This window comes from Lates calcarifer, linkage group LG5 (assembly GCF_001640805.2).
Source record: "Lates calcarifer isolate ASB-BC8 linkage group LG5, TLL_Latcal_v3, whole genome shotgun sequence".
Taxonomy (NCBI): Eukaryota; Metazoa; Chordata; class Actinopteri; family Centropomidae; genus Lates; species Lates calcarifer.
In genome coordinates this window covers 5,952,910-5,972,159 of record NC_066837.1, presented here as the reverse complement: position 1 = coordinate 5,972,159, position 19,250 = coordinate 5,952,910, and the positions used below count along the sequence as shown (strand labels likewise).

The window sequence follows — 19,250 nt, the reverse complement described above, 5'->3', positions numbered from 1 at the left end:
TTCACTGATTGGCAGTTTGGATTAATTCCTTTATTATTCAAGTTATTGATTTTTCAATTAATTTCTTAGTCAATCAGTTAGATCACAGACTGACTGAAATGGGCCGCCATACTGAACATGCTGGTGTGCATCTGTCTGTGTACTTGTATGTTTTAGACTCAGCGTCCCTGTTTGGTCATTTTGTAATCTCATGCAGGCTGCTTTTTGGGACATTTTTCTCCTGAATGGGAATCTCCAGCTCTGCAAGGATATTGTCCATCTGCTGCATCTCCTAAAGGACCGCTGAGGGAAAGAGCTGGGTGGTTACATTATGCATTCACACAAACACACACACACACACATCTTCGTAAGGTGATGCTGTAGCATTTTCTTGGCGCATATGGTTTGGTCAATGTGATGAGTGAAGGCCACATTAACATGGTTGCGGTGGGACAATTTGCCTCTCACTGGGAGCACGGTGTTTTCCACCTGCTGTGTAATCTTGTGTGGCACTTTTTATTTCAGTGCCCACTGGCCAACATTATCATCATTACAACTCACCCATGAGAACAGCACAAACAGGCTGTTATAGCCTGTTGCGCTGTCAGTGCCATTATGGCTCCAATATCTTTGACAATAATGTCAGTGTGGGGATTTCACTGGCGATGATTGATAACAGTGAAAAATGAAGACTTAACACATGTCTGTGTGAGCACATACAGTACTTTTGTTAGCACAAGGGCAGCAGTGGTCCTTGATAAACCTCTACATTTGTAACTACTTAAAATGGGAATTGGATACTTTTGTTTTAATTCCTAAAATGTGCAGAGCCTGCCACGGCTTTGTAGATCAATAATCTTAGTGAGTGCCCTTTCAGCACATTTTTTAAATCCGTTCTTGGAAGTGCCAGGTTTAAAGTGGGCATTCCCCCAAACTGGAGAGAACTGGGACAGTTGTGATGTTATTCCTAAAAACTTTCACTCTTGAAGCCCAACCCCAAAATGTAGCCTATTAGTTAGAAAATTGTTCAGCGTGTAAGAACATATGTGAAAACAGAGAGTTAAATCTCTTGACAGTGGTTTTCAGTGTCACATCCTGTCACTGGGTTCCCGCTCTCGCTGCTGGTAAACTCTCCTGTTAAACATCCTCAAAAACGCACACAGAATATAAGCAGCAATTAAGTAATTACTCTGCTTGACTTCACATGTGAAACAGAAACATATGCAGAAATGTGTGTGTGTGTGTATGAATGATGAGTGAGCAAGTGAATGTGTCACACCTAAATGAGGTGAACTCACTCCAGCTGTGTCTTGACTTTATCTCTGACTTTCTCCAGCTGCTCCCGGCAACACCTAATCATTTACCCTTCCCACAGAGGGGGGGGTGGAACGAGAGAGACAGAGAGAGTAAGACTGTAAACAGCTTTTGCAAAATGTTTATGTTAATCAATCATGTGCCCATATTCAGGGTGTGTGTGTGAGGAGGTATAAATTTGCTAAAGAAATACCATCGGTGGCTCCTTCTCTTCTGTATCCTGATTATGATTATTGTTGCCTGTGCATTTCTGCCTCTGGCAACAACACTCAGAGGCGTAGGTGGACTGACCATCATGAGTGGCCAACTGGGACCTGAAGGCCAGCAGTGAGTCGAGAGAGACCATGCCTTCCCCATTGAGAGAGCGCGAGAGAGAGAGAGAGAGACAGAAAGAAAGAGAGAGAGAGAGAGAGAGTGTGTGTGTGGGATGTGGGGGTGGGGGGTACTGAGTGCATCACTGGTCCACGGTTCTCCTTTTAAAAGTACTGTTTCGCTTCTGTAAATAGAAAAGAATATGTAATCAATGAATATGAAACAATGACGAACCAAGAAATTCAAAAGGTCCTTTCAAACAGATACAAGAAAAATCACCACTAAACAATGGATTTAATGTGTGTGCAACAGGAGTTTGTTGTGCTAACCTGCAACAGCCTTATATTAATATTAATGTTATGTGACTGTCTACTACAGCAACTGCTTATCAACAGGTCAGCATTACATTTTGACGCAGGAAAAACAGTGGCTCAGCCACATTAACAATGCCTGTTACATTCTTCTGTTCCAGTAACTGTGAGCCAGCATGCACAATACCAAAACCTTGAGAATAAAACAGTCATTATTAATTTAATCATTTACTCCTGTGCTTTTCTTTTCCCACTTTGAACTCTTCTGTGGAAAAAAAGACCTACAGCATTTACTGTTATCAAATTCATAATTCAAGGAAATGAACAAACACAGCCTTCACAAAGCCACATTTCTATCAAATATAACTGTATTTTGTGTGGAACTTTAGACATTGTATAATAGTGTCTGTAGAATCTCTAAAAACATAGAGCTTAGGAGGCATCCCACCTCTTAAGGAAGAAATTGTATTTTTCTGTTTATAATTTTCAAAATTAATTAATTTTGTTATATATATATATATATGTATTTATAAGCTTCACTGCTATTTATCTTATTTGTACTATTTGTTTGTAGGCATTTTTTTCTTGTCCTACATGCTCATGCTGAGATGGAGACTTTTGCTATGACTTGCCTGTCCCAGAAAAACGTCTTGATCCTCCATCTGTCTGCACACCTGAATCTCATTACCCCCATCAGCCCCACATCAGATATACCTGCCCAGTAATTGTAGCCATTTCCTGTTCATCTACAGATCTTTTTCACAGCAGATGTTTTGGCTTGTCAAAGCAGGAAAGCACAGGTGTTATAGATATCATTAAAAACATCTGCATTCCTCTTAGATGAAGTAGTTTCAGCGTCCCCGTAACTGTCGCGGTTTATTCGGACACTTGTTGGAACCGAGTCATCATTGATGAAATTAGTTTCACCTGTGCCTTTCCTGCTATGACAAGTCAAAATGTCTGCCATGAAAAAGGTCTGCTGCAGCCTTGTTTTCCTGCCTTTTACCTGCCCGCCAGCTTCAGAGACTCTGACCCCAGCTAGTTTTTGGACTTTTGGCTGCCTGCCTGATCCCTCCTGGCCTGTGTTTGCCTCCACTGGCTGCCTACCTGTTTCTGACCTATATCCAGCCTTTTGACCAGTGAAGTCTTCTTTTCTGCTACTACTCCTACCTCCTGGTTCTGTTTCTGGGTCTTATTCTAGAATTGTGACAGTGATAAATAAACTTTGAGGCTCAAAAATGTATATGTTAATAGCAATGAAACAATGGAGAGGGGAACATAGTTTAGTCTACGCATGTACTGTATATTGATTTTCATCCATCCTCTGCTGGCAATCCTCTTCCACCCTAAATCAAATTACTCCTTCATCCCCACAGTGTATATATGATATATATATTTAATATGCCCAGTAATTCTAGTCATTTTCCACATTGCCTCTTGCAGCCCTATTTCCTGTATCTATCTGCCTACCTGTTTTTAGTGACTTTGAAACCAAGCTAGTTTTTGGACTTTTGGCTGCCTGCCTGATCCCTTCTGGTTTTGTTTGCCTCCGCTGACTGCCTACCTGTTTCCGACCTATATCCTGCCTTTTTGACTAGTCAAGTGTTCTGTTCTCTTACTACTCCTACCTGCTGATTCTGCTTCGGGGTCTCCAGCATTGTTACAGAGATAACCTAAATTTTGAGGCTCCAAAATGTTAGGAGAGCACGTGGGAGACATTGTGAACAGTGGAGTAATGTTGTATAGCCTGGGAATGTACCGATATATATTGATTTTCACTAAGCCATCTATCCATTCCCTGCTTATTGGAGTCCAGGTCATGGTGACAGCAGGCTAAGCAAGTTAGCCCAGACGTCTATCTCCCCAACCACATCCTCCATCTGCTCCCGAGGATTGATTTTCAATCTTTACTTAACCTTTATTTGTCTCAGACTGCCTATGGACCATAGTATCTCCTGGCTAATAAATTATTTAAGTTAATATAACATGCATGACACCATAAAACAACTTCAGGTAAAGTATTCAGCTATCTCAGCTATTTTTTCAACCAAGATGTGTAAGTGTAGCAGGAGCGTATAAAGAGCACTGGAGGGTTGTATTGTATCCTTCCTGTTTTACTGCAGGCTGTTAAGGTTAAATACAAAATAATCCAAACTCATCCAAATGATAAATTTCACATTAAAATTCATCACCCGTTAAGGTTATTAAAATGCCAAGTTTATTTTAAAGATTCTATTTAAGAAATCATTATTCAGTATCTCTGTAGACAATACAGGAACACAGGGCATGGGGTTACTGAGGATCTGTTGAAGTCAGCCCTTTTGAATATAAATTTGTGCCTGCTCACAAAGCATCAGTATGCAGAGAGCGAGAGAGAGAGAGAGCAATTTGACAAATTACAGTTGTACATCTTCCACATAGTATGTATAACATGAATAAATGTTTGAAATTGCAGTGCAATTAGTCAAATCCCAGAGTCTGCCAAGTCTGAGGCCACAGGTGTCCCCCTCTGCCGCGCGTCTCGGCTTTGTGTCTAAATAAGAAAATATCAACTATGGGTGGACTGCCCACTATCCTCTATTTAAAAAGATCTTAAATTGTAATTTGGCTCCATCTAATAGGCTTATGAGATGCATCGGCTTTCATATAAATTCCATTCCTGTGTTTCTGAGTGCCAACGCAGGTGTTATCTCTGTTCCACAGCACCATCCCAACATGAAAGCATGATCTCAGAAGCAAGTGGTTCCCGATGATCAAATAATCACCTGCTGTGCAGAAAACAACACGATAATCTCATCTCTGTTGCCCCTTTGCTCGCATATACTCGGGAGTGGAGTAGATCTGAAGCTGAACTAAGCGAAATCCTCAGACTGTTGTGTTTTCAAAACACCCCAAGGGAAGAGAAGTTAAATTCTTTAAGCTGTATCATTATGTTTAACAGCCATTTAAAGAAATACTCCTGGTCTAATGAATGTGGATAAACACCACAGAATGTTTCACAAATGAAAGCTCATTACTGAAACCTGGAGAGAAGACAAATATTGCCACTTTGCATTACTTGCATTTCTGTCTGTTTACTATAATCCAATTTACCTGAGTGATTATCAGTGATTTATTTCCAATATGTGTTTTTACTGTAGTCAAAACCATTTAAGTGCCTTTATTCAGACTGTGGTGAGCTGCTGTATCCAGTGATGGGAGGTGCTGCCACTCGGTAACAAACAAAGCCAAACTGACACAGAAATATGACATGGATGTTGCTGTAAAGCTACTGGATATCCCCTACATCCACTTTAAGTACACCCTCCTCTCCACTGAATATACTGCAGGCTCCTGTAGCTCAATGTCAAGACAAAATGACTCATAATTTCATTTATTCTCTGGAGCCTATAACACTTGCATAAGCTACTGCTGTGGATTAAAGGCACTATGAAGTTTGCATAGATTATTATGCTTTAGTCCGTCTCTGCTCATCTTTTATTTTCCTTAATGTGTGATCACTTGGTGATTAAAACTACAGTGTAGACGTAGACAGAAAAAACAATTAGAGAGGGAGCTGTGAGATGAAACAAAAATCCACAGCAGGAGTCTGACAAGGGCCGATGTGCTTATATGGTGTATATAGTAGTACTTGCAGTATCATTTCTCCATTTTAATGCTTGTATATGCAGTATATTGGCACAAAACTCTTATGCATTCCAGTCCTAATCTCTAATTAAATAATTAGTGGTGAGTCATACCAACACCTGCCTCATAATTAAATCTTAAATATTTGAGGAACTGATTAGTTTTTTGGATTTAGAGCCGTGGTGCAAAGTGTAGCCATTTTAATTAAAGTGGTGAGCATATATTTAATGTTTTATTTGATTTTAAATATTTTGGTGGATATCATATTGAGAAGCTAAATGATAATTTATCACAGTAAAGGTGCTATATGTAAGTTTTTGTGTAGTCAACGTTAGCATTAACAGCTGTTCACTCACCAAGACCTTCAGCTACTTCCTCATGCTCTCATGCTGGACTGAGGCCAGACTGGACGCCACAGTGACTAGCTGTCACACTAAGTGGTACAACAAAATGGGACAGCCAAGGGCTGGCTTGTTGGCATGCTAACTTTCACCTTCAGTAGAAGGAAAAAAGTGATAGAACTAGAAGCAAAACAAGAGTTAATACTGGCATTGCTTTCCACCTGTGGATACAGTTCTCGGTGAGTAAAGTTTTAATGCTGAACTCACAACACAGGTAAACAGCTGTTAATGCTAACACTTTTTTTAATGTACATATAGCACCTTTAATTATGTCAAATTCTATTGTTCATCGTTAAATATATTTAAATTTTGTCTAACATGATTATGGCTTCATATTTACATGTTCTCTATATGCTTATTGCCACATTTTTATATGTTCTGTATAGGACAGTTTAGTATGTTTTGTGTAGGTATGTCAAATATGCAACATACCTTCCATACTGTTCTACCCATCTCCTGAAATCCAAACCAGACTTCATACAACTGTACTTTGGTGAACAATGTACTTAATATTTTATATATAGTAGTGTGGCACTCCATGTGCATTGTACTATGTATGACCTGCATGATATTTACAAGACTACTGTAGCATAGATGAGTATAGAAACATTTTTTTCATGGATCACCACTGAGCAGTAAGATTTCTTTTTCTCATTTAGCCGTGCATATAATAAAAGCTGTACAATTTTTGCTGTATTTTGTTTTATTTGGATTAATGTCCCCCGTTTGTCTTTCCACCACTTTGAGGCTTTGTGCAACTTTGCCTGATACAAAGATTTTAATATTTCTGCCTTGTAAGGCTCCGATAATTCATTATGCAAGTCCGTAAATACACTCTGCTGCCATACGTTCCTCTGACGTTCTATCTAATATTCCACAACTGCGGCTTCTTATCCTCTCTAAGACTATCTGTCATTGTCAGCAAACCCTTACACCCCTCACACATACACACAGACAAATAAACACAAGAACAAACCCACTTACACACATCCATCTTGGAGTGGGTGTGGTGACTGTAGAATCTGCAGGTTAGGTCCATGCCCGCTCTACAGCCAAGCTTGTTTGTCGACATAATCTGGTCTGTGGATAAAAGACAGATTTTTGTGAGCAACAGGAACAGATTCACTGTAGTTTGGAACGCAACAGCAGTCAGGTGCGTCTCTGAACAGGAAGGGGTTTCAACATGTGACTCAAGGACACTTCAGCAGCAGCAGGGATTATTTGAAACTGATGGACACACAGCAGGATCCTCGCTACTCCAGCAGCCTTGCTATCCTCTGCTATCCGGCCTATCCAGGTGGAGCCTCTGTTAAGTGGATGTGAATGAATGTACCCTGCTGCTTTCCTGTCTTTCAAACACTCTATCTTTCTATCTACCTTTGTATTTTTTAATCTTTCTATATTTGTTATTTGTCTTTCTCACTCTCTTACACAAACACAGACAAAAACACACATACACAGGTTTCTCTCTCCCACTGGGAGCTTTTCTACAGCCACCCTCTGACCTGCTGCAGAGGCCGGGTGTCTCGGAGCAGCTGTTCCAGCTCCAGACTCAGCTGACTCCTTCAGGAGAAAAACTAATGTTGGTGATGCGCTCACTGATCTCGCTGACTGGCAGAGCCTTGCAGTGGGAAAGCTCACGACTGCATCCAAATTCAGAAACAGTATAAGCTGGGGCTACTTTTTTTCTGCTCTCCTCTTACCTGTATTTGCATTTTTGTTTTTCATCTGCTAATTATGAAGTTTAGGCTTCTTAACATTTTAGCTCTCTGTTCAAATTACCTCTGACATTTCTCTTCTCTGATATTTCATTTCTCAAATAACAATGCAGCTCTAGGTTATCTGACTGTTGCAACGTTTTTACTGCATAAACATAAACATCGCCACCTTTGTGAAACAAGTTTTTGTTGTGTATGTTATTTAAAAAAAAGCAGCTTGTACCTGCAGGATGAAGCCATTACTTTACTTGAGTGATTCATAGAGTCTAGAACTGACAGAGGCCCTGGAACATGTCAAGCATTATAGATATTTACTGTTTCAGGGCCCTGAGCGAGCTGTTGTCAAGGGGGCCACAATTTCCAGCAGCAACTTCTGGCTGCAGTACTGCCTTCAAAAATCCATATAATTCAGGTAAGGGTTTGCTTCCAGACGGAATAAAATAGCACTGATGCCCAAAGGTGTTGCTAGCCTGTAGCTGTAGGAAATCACAACAGAGAGAGAGAGAGAGAGAGTTACCCTCTACCACTATTCACCTAATCCAGTGGTTCTCAATGTCTTTGCTTGGTTTGTTAAAGTCCTGTTAAATTATCCAGTAATCCATGAGAAAAAAATGAAATGAAATAACCACAACTTTTAAGACCTTTTTAACTCCACATAGAGTGCAATTTAATACCTGTCATACTGACAAAAGTATCAAAGAAAACCAACAGTGATTTTATGGCCTAGAAGTATTTACCATGTGTTTGAATTTATTGACATTTATATCTCATTTTTTGTCACTCCTACCCAGTATATAATTATAGTAATTGAGAATATTTACTATAAGATGTACAATAATTCCTAATAATAAAATTAATTAACCATTAAATATTATCTGGACCTGAATAAGCAGCAGAAAATGGATGGATAAATGGTCTAAACAATGACTAGATTTTCAGACAGTTTTGCTAAGTCACATATAAAGACATTTATAAAACATCCTGCTGTGACAGAAGAAAATATTAAAGATCTCTGTAAATGAAATTCAAGACTTTTAACACCTTCAAAAGGCCGTCAGTGCTTTACAAGATTTTTAAAGATCTGCCGATCCCCTGGATAATCATCTCATGTCGATTCACAGTGCGGTCCCTTATGGGGTCTTGACCCACAGGTTAGGAACCACTGACCTAATTCATATTAATCAAAAGACAGATGGGACTGAAGTTTTGAGTGCACGTTGGTGTTTTCAGACAACTGTTTAAGAAGCCCAGCAGTAACTGACAGCACTGCTGTTACTGAAGGTAAAAAAAAAAAAAGTGAAAGCCGTGCTCCAGTTTAAGGTTAGAAAGCACTGAAGCTGGCAGGGCTGCAGAGCTGACTGCACTGACCGAGACTGACTGTGCGGTGTGTGGCTGCCAGCTGCAGACTGACAACACTATATTCAATTTTGTTTACCCCCTCAAACACTGCAAATTTGCCTATTGGTCGAAGTCTATGTAAGCCACTGTTTCAGGAGCAGTGCTATAAATAGCTACAACGTAGCCAAAGGCTTGTTTTTGTTTTTTAAAAAAAGGCGAGGTCTTGCATCGTGGCTCTCCACAGTAGGTTTCAATATCAAAGCCAAAACCTGTTTTGACACTGGGCGGCCAGCCGGTCATGTTGGAGTTGGAGACGGCAAGGTCGTCTGGGTTATGGAGTGAATCCAGTGGAGATGCAGCAGTTTTGTGGCTCTGTGCGGTTTGTTTGTTGTCAGGCGGGTCCATCTGGTGGGCGACGGAAGGATTGCTCATGTGGAGACGTTAATGGTACATTTTCTTGTGCTGTAACTCTCACCTTCATCTGTTACGCTCGATTTACCCCCTGAGCCATCTCATGACACACTTTCCCATCGTGTTCAGTCCGGATAAGAGGAAATGTTTAACATCCACAAACCCCATGTATAACAAAACCCCGCGGACAGCAGGCAGGCAGGGGAGGAACAAACAACTTTTATCAACTTAAATAACATTAATGACCTCTGCTCTGCAGCTACTGAACATTTAATTTAGTTTACCTTGAGTGTACCCACCTTGTTTTATTCGTACCACTACATACATCCGTGTGTATCACCGTGTATGACCGACACTGCCCACCCGCGGTGCTCATCAGTTCCCACCGGACTGAGTGGAACTCAAGCCCCCGGCCGCCCGCCGAAGAATAGCGGTCGTTAAATATTCATCCGCCGGCACACTTTTCCTCCCTACTGACCGACCCCTGCTGCTCCGAGCCCCACCAGAGTGAGCAGCCGAAGTGGGAAAGCTGTATGTATTTAAGATTAAGAAAATGTAAACGGGGTTTGGCTGAGCTTTTTGTCTTGTTTTTCTTTTCTTTCTTTTTTTTTTTATCTAGAAGAGGATGGGGAAACTTGACTACGGGGCTCCAGTGACGTGAGGGACTTAAAAGGTTGGGTGTGCTGGAGGAAAGGTAGGTTTCTGGGATGCATCCACCCCCCTCACTCCCCTCCTCAACCTCTCCCCTCTTTGTCCACACACAAGATAGAGAGATTACCCACTTGCCTGCAGACTCTTTGGTTTACTTCTCGAGAACAAGATAAATGTTCCTCTTGGAATTTCAGTGCCTGATGTCTCTCCTTGCCACTCATTATAGGACCATATTAACTCATGAGAAGCAATGTGTTAATGGTCAGGTCACTGCTTTATATTGTGCAAACACTTAATGCAGGCCTGTAAGCTTACCTGATGAACCAACTCCAAACTATTAAGAGTGCTGCAGGTGAAATGCTGCTCCACTAGATAGCAGCAGATTACTGAGTGTGTGTGTGTGTGTGTGTGTGTGTGTGTTAGAGTGTGTGCACGTGTGTGTGAGACAAAGTGACAAAGATGGTCTACTGCTCTCCCTCAGGTCCTGAATGCTTTTGATGAGCCTCATCAAGTCCACCTCTGTCATAAGTCTGCTTTTCTCTCCCGGGCATGTATCCCAGTTTCTCTATGTTGTCTCTTCTCTACAAATTCTATCAAAAGATGGAGGACCACCTGCCAGCAGCGATTGCTTTGGGAAGAGGGAGACTGGCTGCAACTCAGAGCTTTTCACGTTTGATAGGGTCTTTTCATTCCGCTTCAAAGGAAGATGTACGGTTAGAGACAAACCATGGGAAATCCAGGAAAAAATACCCTTTCATCACGCCACTCTCTGTCTTTTTAATGCACACGTGCACCCACTCAGAGACATAACTCTGCGTGAGCACACCGTGCACACATGCACACACACATGCGCTACGTGTGCTCTCTGCTGGTTGGTAATGATCAGATAGACTTACACAACCAAGACCAAAAGATCAGGATCTGGCAACCCAACACCTATACCCTATAACAGGACAGATCTGGCAACCCGACCCCTTCCCTCTGGAAGAGGAATAATTTGGTTGATGGCACTAATAATCACAGCCCTGATACTGATCCTTCACTGGCTGTGTGTGTGTGTGTGTGTGTGTGTGTGTGTGTTTGTGAGAGTCATTCCTCTGTTATTGATACCTAAGGGAAGATGTCATATATTGAACAAGTGGGTGTTTCTCCTGCCTCTGCCTCTTCTCCTGCCGTTACATGTGTGGAAGTGGGTTGGTGGCTGCCTGCACTGCCTCACACTGATGCTGTTTTATTATAGTATACCTCATCACTGATCGTCACTCATACACACACATACACACAGACCTGACAGTGTGTGTTACTCTGGAAAAAGAGGAGGAGTAGATTTAAGGTCAGATAGCGTCCACATGATTAGCGTTTACATGCAACACATAAATGATGTAGACATTCGAGGTTGTTTATTATTGGATGTTTTTTTGATTTGATTGCATCTTACTGCCAGTCAGGCTTATCTTCTGCATCCTGTGTCTGTCTCTCTTTCTCTCTCTCTCTCTCTCTCTCTTTCTCTCTGGACCTTTTGTATTATTTATGCCCCGCCCCCTCAGCTGCCCAGAGCTCTCGAGTTTCACCTGTAGAGCCAGATGACAAATTAAGACTCCTTCTACGACCCGCCGCAAGGAACTCAAATGCACGCATACACATACACGTAAATATGCACATGCAAACGCACACAGACACACACACACATACACAGACACACAAACCAGCAACCCATCTGCCCTTCTCTCTTTCTCCCTCACACACACACACACACTTGCAAACACACTAGCTGTCACACACTCTGAGGAGGGCAGTGTGAATAGAGTGCTGTGTTGAGTGAGGGAATGTGTTGTGAGCAACAGAAGACGGAGTAGGTCAGGGGAAGAAGCTGAGTGTGACCTACAGACTTTGTCCTGGAGTTTTTTGTTTTTGCTTTCTTTTTTTTCTCTAACTGCTAAACAAGAGACCTTCAGCGAGGACGCAACAAAATTTGAAGACCGCAGAGATCCTGGCGACCACCTCACTTGCTCCTCTGTACTGTTTGTCACTGAATGTGGAGGTGACTATCGTGGGGAAACTGTCTTGATGAATGATCGTGGTGACACTGCCACAAGAGTTTCTCTTTAACTACAACTCTACAGGAGAGAGATTGGACCCAAGAGGGGGTAGAGTTTGAGCTGGAGTAACGGCTGCTTTTGTTGTTTGTGTGTTTTTAATGTTTGCATCCAGTTTTGCAGAAAGCAAATGCCACAGGGATCAGTACTGTGTGGAAATTAGTAAAACCAACAAAGTAAGAATCTGTTGTGTAGTAGTTCACAGTGAGGTTAAGCTCGATACTACAGTTGATGCCACTTATATACAGGCAGAATTAGATTTGAAGAGGGTGTTTGCACTTCTGACACACTTTGAACCCTCTGACCTTAAACCTCACACCTCATCTTTTGACATCTCCAGGTAGAAGCTGACAGTGTCTGGATAGGGGTTGCTTATATATATATATATATATATATGTGTAGGAAACTCTCTCAGATTAGACATTTCTCAGGAGTGTGCAAGTAAAAAGGTAGAGGTTAGAGATCTAACAGTCAAAGAACTGTTAGCAGGGGTCAGAGCTCCAGGGTAGGGATTGGAAAGGTGTTTGAGGTCTGTGGGTTAGGGTTTAGAAATGTCTGAATGGGTTTAAGAGATCTCTGGGAAGGGTTTGGAGATGTCTTGGTAGCAAAATGATCTGGGCTTTGAGACATCAGGGTTACAGCTGGAGAGAGTGAGAGTACTGAAGTGCATACATAGTTTGTGGTGCTAAGACATTGGTACTGACCTAACTGCTTGATTTTGTTGTGTGCATGCTAGTGTGTGGGTGTATATACATGTGTCTTTGTGTGTTTAGAGTAAGAGATTGCTGATATTTAGCTCTGTATGTCTGAATAGGAGCCTTCATGGGGACCAGATTTGGACAGTGTAGAGCTGCTTTGGCCAGGTGGACCTGTCCTCACACAGATAGCGAACCTGCACGTAGCGCCGGCACAAAGTCGAGCAGGCATATCTAAACCAAGGAGTCTTTTAAAGGTCAGGCTCCTGATCGTATTTTTCATGTCACATCATATTTTCTCCATGTTAAAAAATACTCTCCTTTCCATACAGCGTGTATATAACATTTGTGTGTTTGTGTGTTTGAAGGTTCACAGCATTGCATCCTGAAGAAAGGGCATGGTGTGCCCTTAGTCCACTTGTCAAAATGCCCAAGAAAGACCCCAAGAAGGACGCAAAGAAGGGTGGGAAACCTGAACCAGAGAAAAAGAAAGAGGAGGAAAAGAAAGGGAAGGATGACAAAAAGGGAGGAAAGGATGACAAGAAAGCCGGCAAGGATGATAAGAAAGGTGGAAAGGATGACAAGAAAGGAGCAAAAGATGATAAGAAAGGGGGGAAGAAGGAGCCACCCAAGGGAAAAGATGATGGAAAGAAAGGAAAAGACAAAGGAAAAGGGAAGAAAGTTGAGTCCGAGGAGGAAGAGGAGGAGCTCCTGAGTGATGAGGAAGAAGAGGAAGAGTTTAGTGAAGAAGAGGAGGAGGAGGAGGAAGACTCAGAGGATGACAGGAGAGGGAAGGGCCGAGGAGGCAAAGGGGCTAAGGGAAAGAAAGGGGGGAGGTCCAGACGTGGGGAAGACTCAGAGGATGAGGAGGAGGATGAAGATGAAGAAGAGGAGGATGACGAGGATGAAGATTATGGCAAATCCAAGAAGAAATCTAAAGATCACCATAAAGGAGGGAAGTCTGATGCTGATGGAAAGAAGAAGAAACACAAAAAGAAAGAGGATGCTCCGCCGCTTCCGATAAAGGAAATCCCAAAGAAAGGTCTGAAGAACATGTCCAGGATGTTCATGAAGTTCTCTGGTTTCAAGCGGCGCAGGAACAGCAGAAAGAAGCTGAAAAGTACATCGCGCCTGTTCCTGGGGTTGGGGAAGAGAAAGAACCGACTTGCTAAGAAGAAACGCCGGAAGTCTATGCTGAAGAACACCTCTCGATTCATGATGAGGTTTAAGGCCAGCAAAAAGAGAAAAAAGGAGAAAGAGGCCAAAGAGAAAGCAGCAGCAAATGGTGGGAAGAAGCCGACCTACATGCTGCTTCGTCTGGGGGGAGGGAAGGAGGAGAAGAAAGGGGGCTTCTTCAAAGGCTTATTTGGGAAAAAGGATGGTGACGGGCCTACTGATGACTTCAAGAACAGAAGTTTGTTGCTGGGTAAGGTTGCGGCGGCGACTAACTGGCTCACCAAACGTTTCCTGTCAACTAAAATGCGAGGGAAGTCGGGACAACATGGCTGGGCGGGCCGTAGAGGACACAGCCGGCAAGCCAGCTCCAGAGGTTATCTCCATGGTTACCATAACGATGGTTACGAACACGGGGAGGATCCTTACGGGTACGACCAGCGACACTCAAGTCGCCAGAAAGGCTACGGAGGCTATGACGATGGTTATGGCGGTTATGTAGATGAGGCAGCTGCAGCGTATGGTGACCAGGGTCAGTTTGGTTACTATGACAACGGAGCAGGGGGAGCAGACTATCAAGACCTGGGTTACTATGAAGAAGAGGGTCTCTATAATCCAAATGCAGAATATTATGAAGGTGGTGTTTATGACGAGCGCATGGGGGACTACTATAATCCTTACTCCGCTGCCCAAGGCTACTATAACAACCAGGAAGCTGATTACTATGGTTACCAACAACAACAGGCAGCGGCAATGTATGGTGACGAGGGTCTTGACTACTATGCTCTAATGGGTGAGGACCACATTTATGCAGGAGAGGTAGATGGATTCCTTGATCCTCAGGCTCAGGGTTATTATGATGAAAATGGTCAAGTAGTTTACTATGGTGATGGACAAGGGGGTTACTATGACGACGGACAGGCAGGTTACTATGAGAACCCCTATGCAGCAACTATGGGAATGCAGGGGGGATTTCCACCAGACTATCAACTTAGCTATAGTGATGCTGGCATGCCGTATCAAGACTACAGCTCCCAGCAAGCAGTCGGATTCCCACAAGGAGGCCAGCAGGTCCTCAGTTTTGGGGGGCAGGGAATGGATCAGGTGCAGGGTCTGTATGGGGAACAGTTTGCAGACCAGATGGATCAATATGGGGGTGATACTGGTGGACTTCAGGGAGGGGACATGACATTCCGAGTTCCTAGACCTCAAGTGCGCCTATTTGGGAAAGAGCGTCTCGATGTGCCCCTGCCCCCTCCACCTACTCTGCCACCTGATCCAGAATTTGAGGACATGTCAGAAATCCAGTATGAAGACCAGATTCCCCTTGTGCCAGGTCAGCCTGGTGACATGATGTCATTACAGCCGCCCATGGCAATGTCGCCACAACAACAAATGATGATGTCTCCTCAAGAACAAATGATGATGGTCCCACAAATGATGTCAACACAGCCGCAGATGATGTCACCACAGCAACAGATGATGATCACCACAGCAACAGATGATGATGCCCAACAAGATGTATGTCCCGCAACAGATGATGTACCACAGCAACAGATGATGTCACCACAGCAGCAGATGATGTCACCACAGCCAACAGATGATGTCACCACAGCAGCAGATGATGGCACCACAGCAGCAGATGATGTCACCACAAGCAGCAGATGATGTCTCCACAAGAGCAGATGATGTTGCAACAAGAGCAGAGTATGTCCCCGCAGATGATGTCACCACAAGCAACAGATGATGTCACAGCAAATGATGCTGCCACAGCAACAGATGATGTCACCACAAGAACAGATGATGTCACAGCAAATGATGCCTGCCACAGCAACAGATGATGTCACCACAAGAACAGATGATGTCACAGCAAATGATGCTGCCACAGCAACAGATGATGTCACCACAAGAACAGATGATGTCACAGCAAATGATGCTGCCACAGCAACAGATGATGTCACCACAAATGATTTCACCACAGGTAATTCTATCTCTGTGACTGATTCCATACTCTGTAGTGCCAGAGGGTCATAGAAAAGAAACTGACTCAAGGAACTGATCTATTATGATGTGGGATGAACATATGAGAATGTGACAGATATTCCCACTGTGTTGTAGAGAGCACACCCCCACTGCTTTTAAGTAATCCCACCCTAGAGGGAGAGCCAAAGCATCTCCAACAGAATGTTAGCTTTCAAGTACTGAAATCTAAAACTGGATAATGAGTAATTGTAGTACTGGAGTAAATAAAAACATTTCTATGACATAATGTAGTAGATTTATTTGTGGCTACTGAAAAGCCAACCAGTGGATATCCTTGTACTGAATATCTTTAGTTATTAGCTTGGTTAAATTCTTGCCATCAGCAGCTAATATTAAACTTGATGTTTTTCCAACTGCTTATTTATTACAAGTGAAATATTATGACATTGCTTGTCAAAAAGCAAGAAGGTTAGACAGACACAGTAGTCATCTAATTCCTGTTGATCAACAATTTATTTTTGACACAACACCGCTGGCCTTCAGTGACCACCTGCCTTACCAGGGGGATTGAGGGTTGCAGTATTCACTAATTTTATACTGTTTTTTGTTGTAAGGGTTAAAAATAGATCTTTATGTGTCATTTTTCCCCCTAAGGTGCCCAAGTTATTATGTTTATTTTATCTTTAATATATAGTTTGTATTTGTATATATGTAGTCCACAAAAACATATATATCTATACTGGTTTACAGAATATCTTCTTTCATTTTTGTTGTGTTTTTTTCCAGCAGCAGATGATGACAGATCCAATGATGATGCCACAGCAACAGGGTTATGGCCCACCATCAATCCCTACTCCAACTGCCATGATTATTAAGCAAGCAGGCATGTCCCCCCTTCCTGCGCGTCGTATGCCACCTTCTCCGACTCCATCCCGCCGCTCTGTCATGATGCCCTCACCACAGATGCAACGCCATCCCTCTGCCATGGCTTCCCCAGTCCCATCTCCTATGCTTCCACAGAGACGAAGCCCCTCCCCGCAACCATCCATGAGGGGCGGGTTCATTGGTGCCCAAAGACCCCCCTCTGTTATGTCGAGACGCATCTCACCTCCTTCCTCCCCCATGGCGTCTCCCCTCGCCCGGCGTAGAATGCAACCTCAGAGATCACCGTCTCCCCTAACCCGAGGGCCCTCACCCCCCCACTCTCCCCGTGCTTCCATGATACGGCGAAGTCCTCCACCGTCACCAAGAGCATCAATGAGGCGGCGCTCTCCACCTTCCTCGCCCCGCGCTTCCATGAGGAGGCGAAGTCCCCCACCGTCTCCCACTCCTGCTCGCAGCCCGTTTGGAGGGAGGAGGATGGGGTCACCTTCCCCTCCCCTCCCCCCTGGTCATGCATCTCCCCCTCTCTCTCCACAGCTCAGTAGAAGACCGTCTCCCTCTCCTTCTCCATCTCGTCGCAGTTTATCCCCTGCAGGACCCCGTCCTGCCCCGTTGTCTCCTACTCTCTCTCGTCGCTCAACTCGACTGCTCAGGGACCCCACCCCCTTGGCTAGGCCTAGGATGGGGGGAAATGTTCCTTTAGGCACTGTCAGACCCTCCCCTATGGGACTCCGAGGGCGCCCTGTGCCTCCACCCACCCAGAATGTGCGTCCATTCCGTACCGCCTCTATAAGAAGCAACAGGTCCTCTGTTCTCACAGTGGACTCCTCCCTCCACTCTTCCCCTTTCCACTCCCCTCACATGATCCACCGTGCTCCCTTGGGGAGGAGAGAATCTGGCCGATTTCCTCCTCGCCCCATAGCTCGAGGACGTCCCCTCATGGCTCAGCAATCCATGAGAAGGATGCCTCCTGCTTCTCCACAGCCCTCTCTGAAGCACATGCCACATCCTGCATCCCCACGCCTCTCTCCAAGGCTCTCTCGTCAGTCCTCCCCCCACCTGCCTTCTCGAATTGCCCATCCACCCGTTTATGCACCAGAGACATATGTGTCTGGCCCCCATGCTGATCCTTATATCGAGCAGATTGTCGCTCCCTCTTCTCCCATGTTATCTGGTGCTTTGCAGAACCAGGCTATCCGACAGGCCTCTTTCTCCTCACCCCTTGGCCCACAGGTGGTAGGCGTGAGTGAGATGGCTCCTGAATACATAGAACCTTACATTCCCTCATCCCCTACGCTTTCTGGTGCAATGCAAAACCAGGCCATTCGGGATGCATCCTATGTTCCCTCACTGCAGGAGGCCAATGTCACCTTATGAGCAGCCTATGCCCCCTTCGTCCCCCATGCTGTCTGGGGCTCTACAGAATCAGGCAGTGAGAGAAGCGTCCTATGTGTCTCCTCTTCAAAGGCCTCAGTCTCCATATGCTCAGTCTGTACCTTCATCTCCAATGCTCTCTGGAGCTATGAGACACGGTCAGGCACTAAGAGGCGTGGCTTCTTACCAGACTCCACAGCTCCGGTCACCATACGGACCAACTGTTGTTACTCCATATGATTATATCTCTGAGCCCGGCCCAGCGCCGCTGCTCCATGACGCCCTGCAGAACCGAGCTGGTTTGCAGAACGTCTCGACTTTAAGATCACCGATGATGCAGCGCCGTAATCCTTACGCACCAGCTGGACCTCAGCTCCACAGTGCGTTACAACAGAACCCAAACCTGCGGCAAGCATCTTATCAGACACCTATGCAACTCAGACGGCCCTCATATGGGCCCCCACCTCCCTCTTCACCAAGGTTGGGAAGCGCCCTGCAAAACCCGCAGGTGATGCAGGCGTCGTACCGGCTGCCAGACGGAACCTTGGTGTCGCCATATGCAACTTCACGTTCCTCCCCTGTGCTCGGCCACGCCCTACAAAACCAACAAGTCCGTGGAGCCTCATACACCTTGCCTGATGGATCATTTATCAGGGTAGGAACATCTGAAAGTGACTGCAACCTGAGATGTATGTTTGTCTACATACAGTACAATAATAAAAACTGGATTATTACAGTTGTACTCTCTGATTTCCTTCCCCACACAGGACCCACGTGTGCCCCAGAAACCCATGTCCCCCAACCTATCTAGAGCTCTTCAGAACCAGGATCTCAAGTCTGCTTCATATACTCTCCCTGATGGCACCATTATAGATCCTAGACAGCAAGTAACCCATGACTCTTGATCTTTTGCTTAAATTGAATTCACCTTTTATTGTAATGTCCTCTCTCCCTCTCTCTCTGCCTGTCATATTTTCTCAGTTAA

General features: G+C 44.2%; 1 protein-coding gene across 1 annotated transcript in view; it reads left to right on the top strand.

The window, feature by feature from the left end:
- The first annotated feature begins 13,649 nt into the window (after positions 1–13,649).
- The window catches only part of myo15ab (myosin XVAb), a 35,572-nt gene continuing 29,971 nt past the window's right edge, over positions 13,650–19,250 (top strand). The window contains 6 exon segments of the mRNA XM_051070264.1: positions 13,650–15,451; positions 15,679–15,762; positions 15,885–16,007; positions 16,802–18,229; positions 18,231–18,920; positions 19,033–19,152. Of these exon segments, the coding sequence (XP_050926221.1) occupies positions 13,907–15,451; positions 15,679–15,762; positions 15,885–16,007; positions 16,802–18,229; positions 18,231–18,920; positions 19,033–19,152 (3,990 nt within the window). The 5' untranslated portion in view covers positions 13,650–13,906.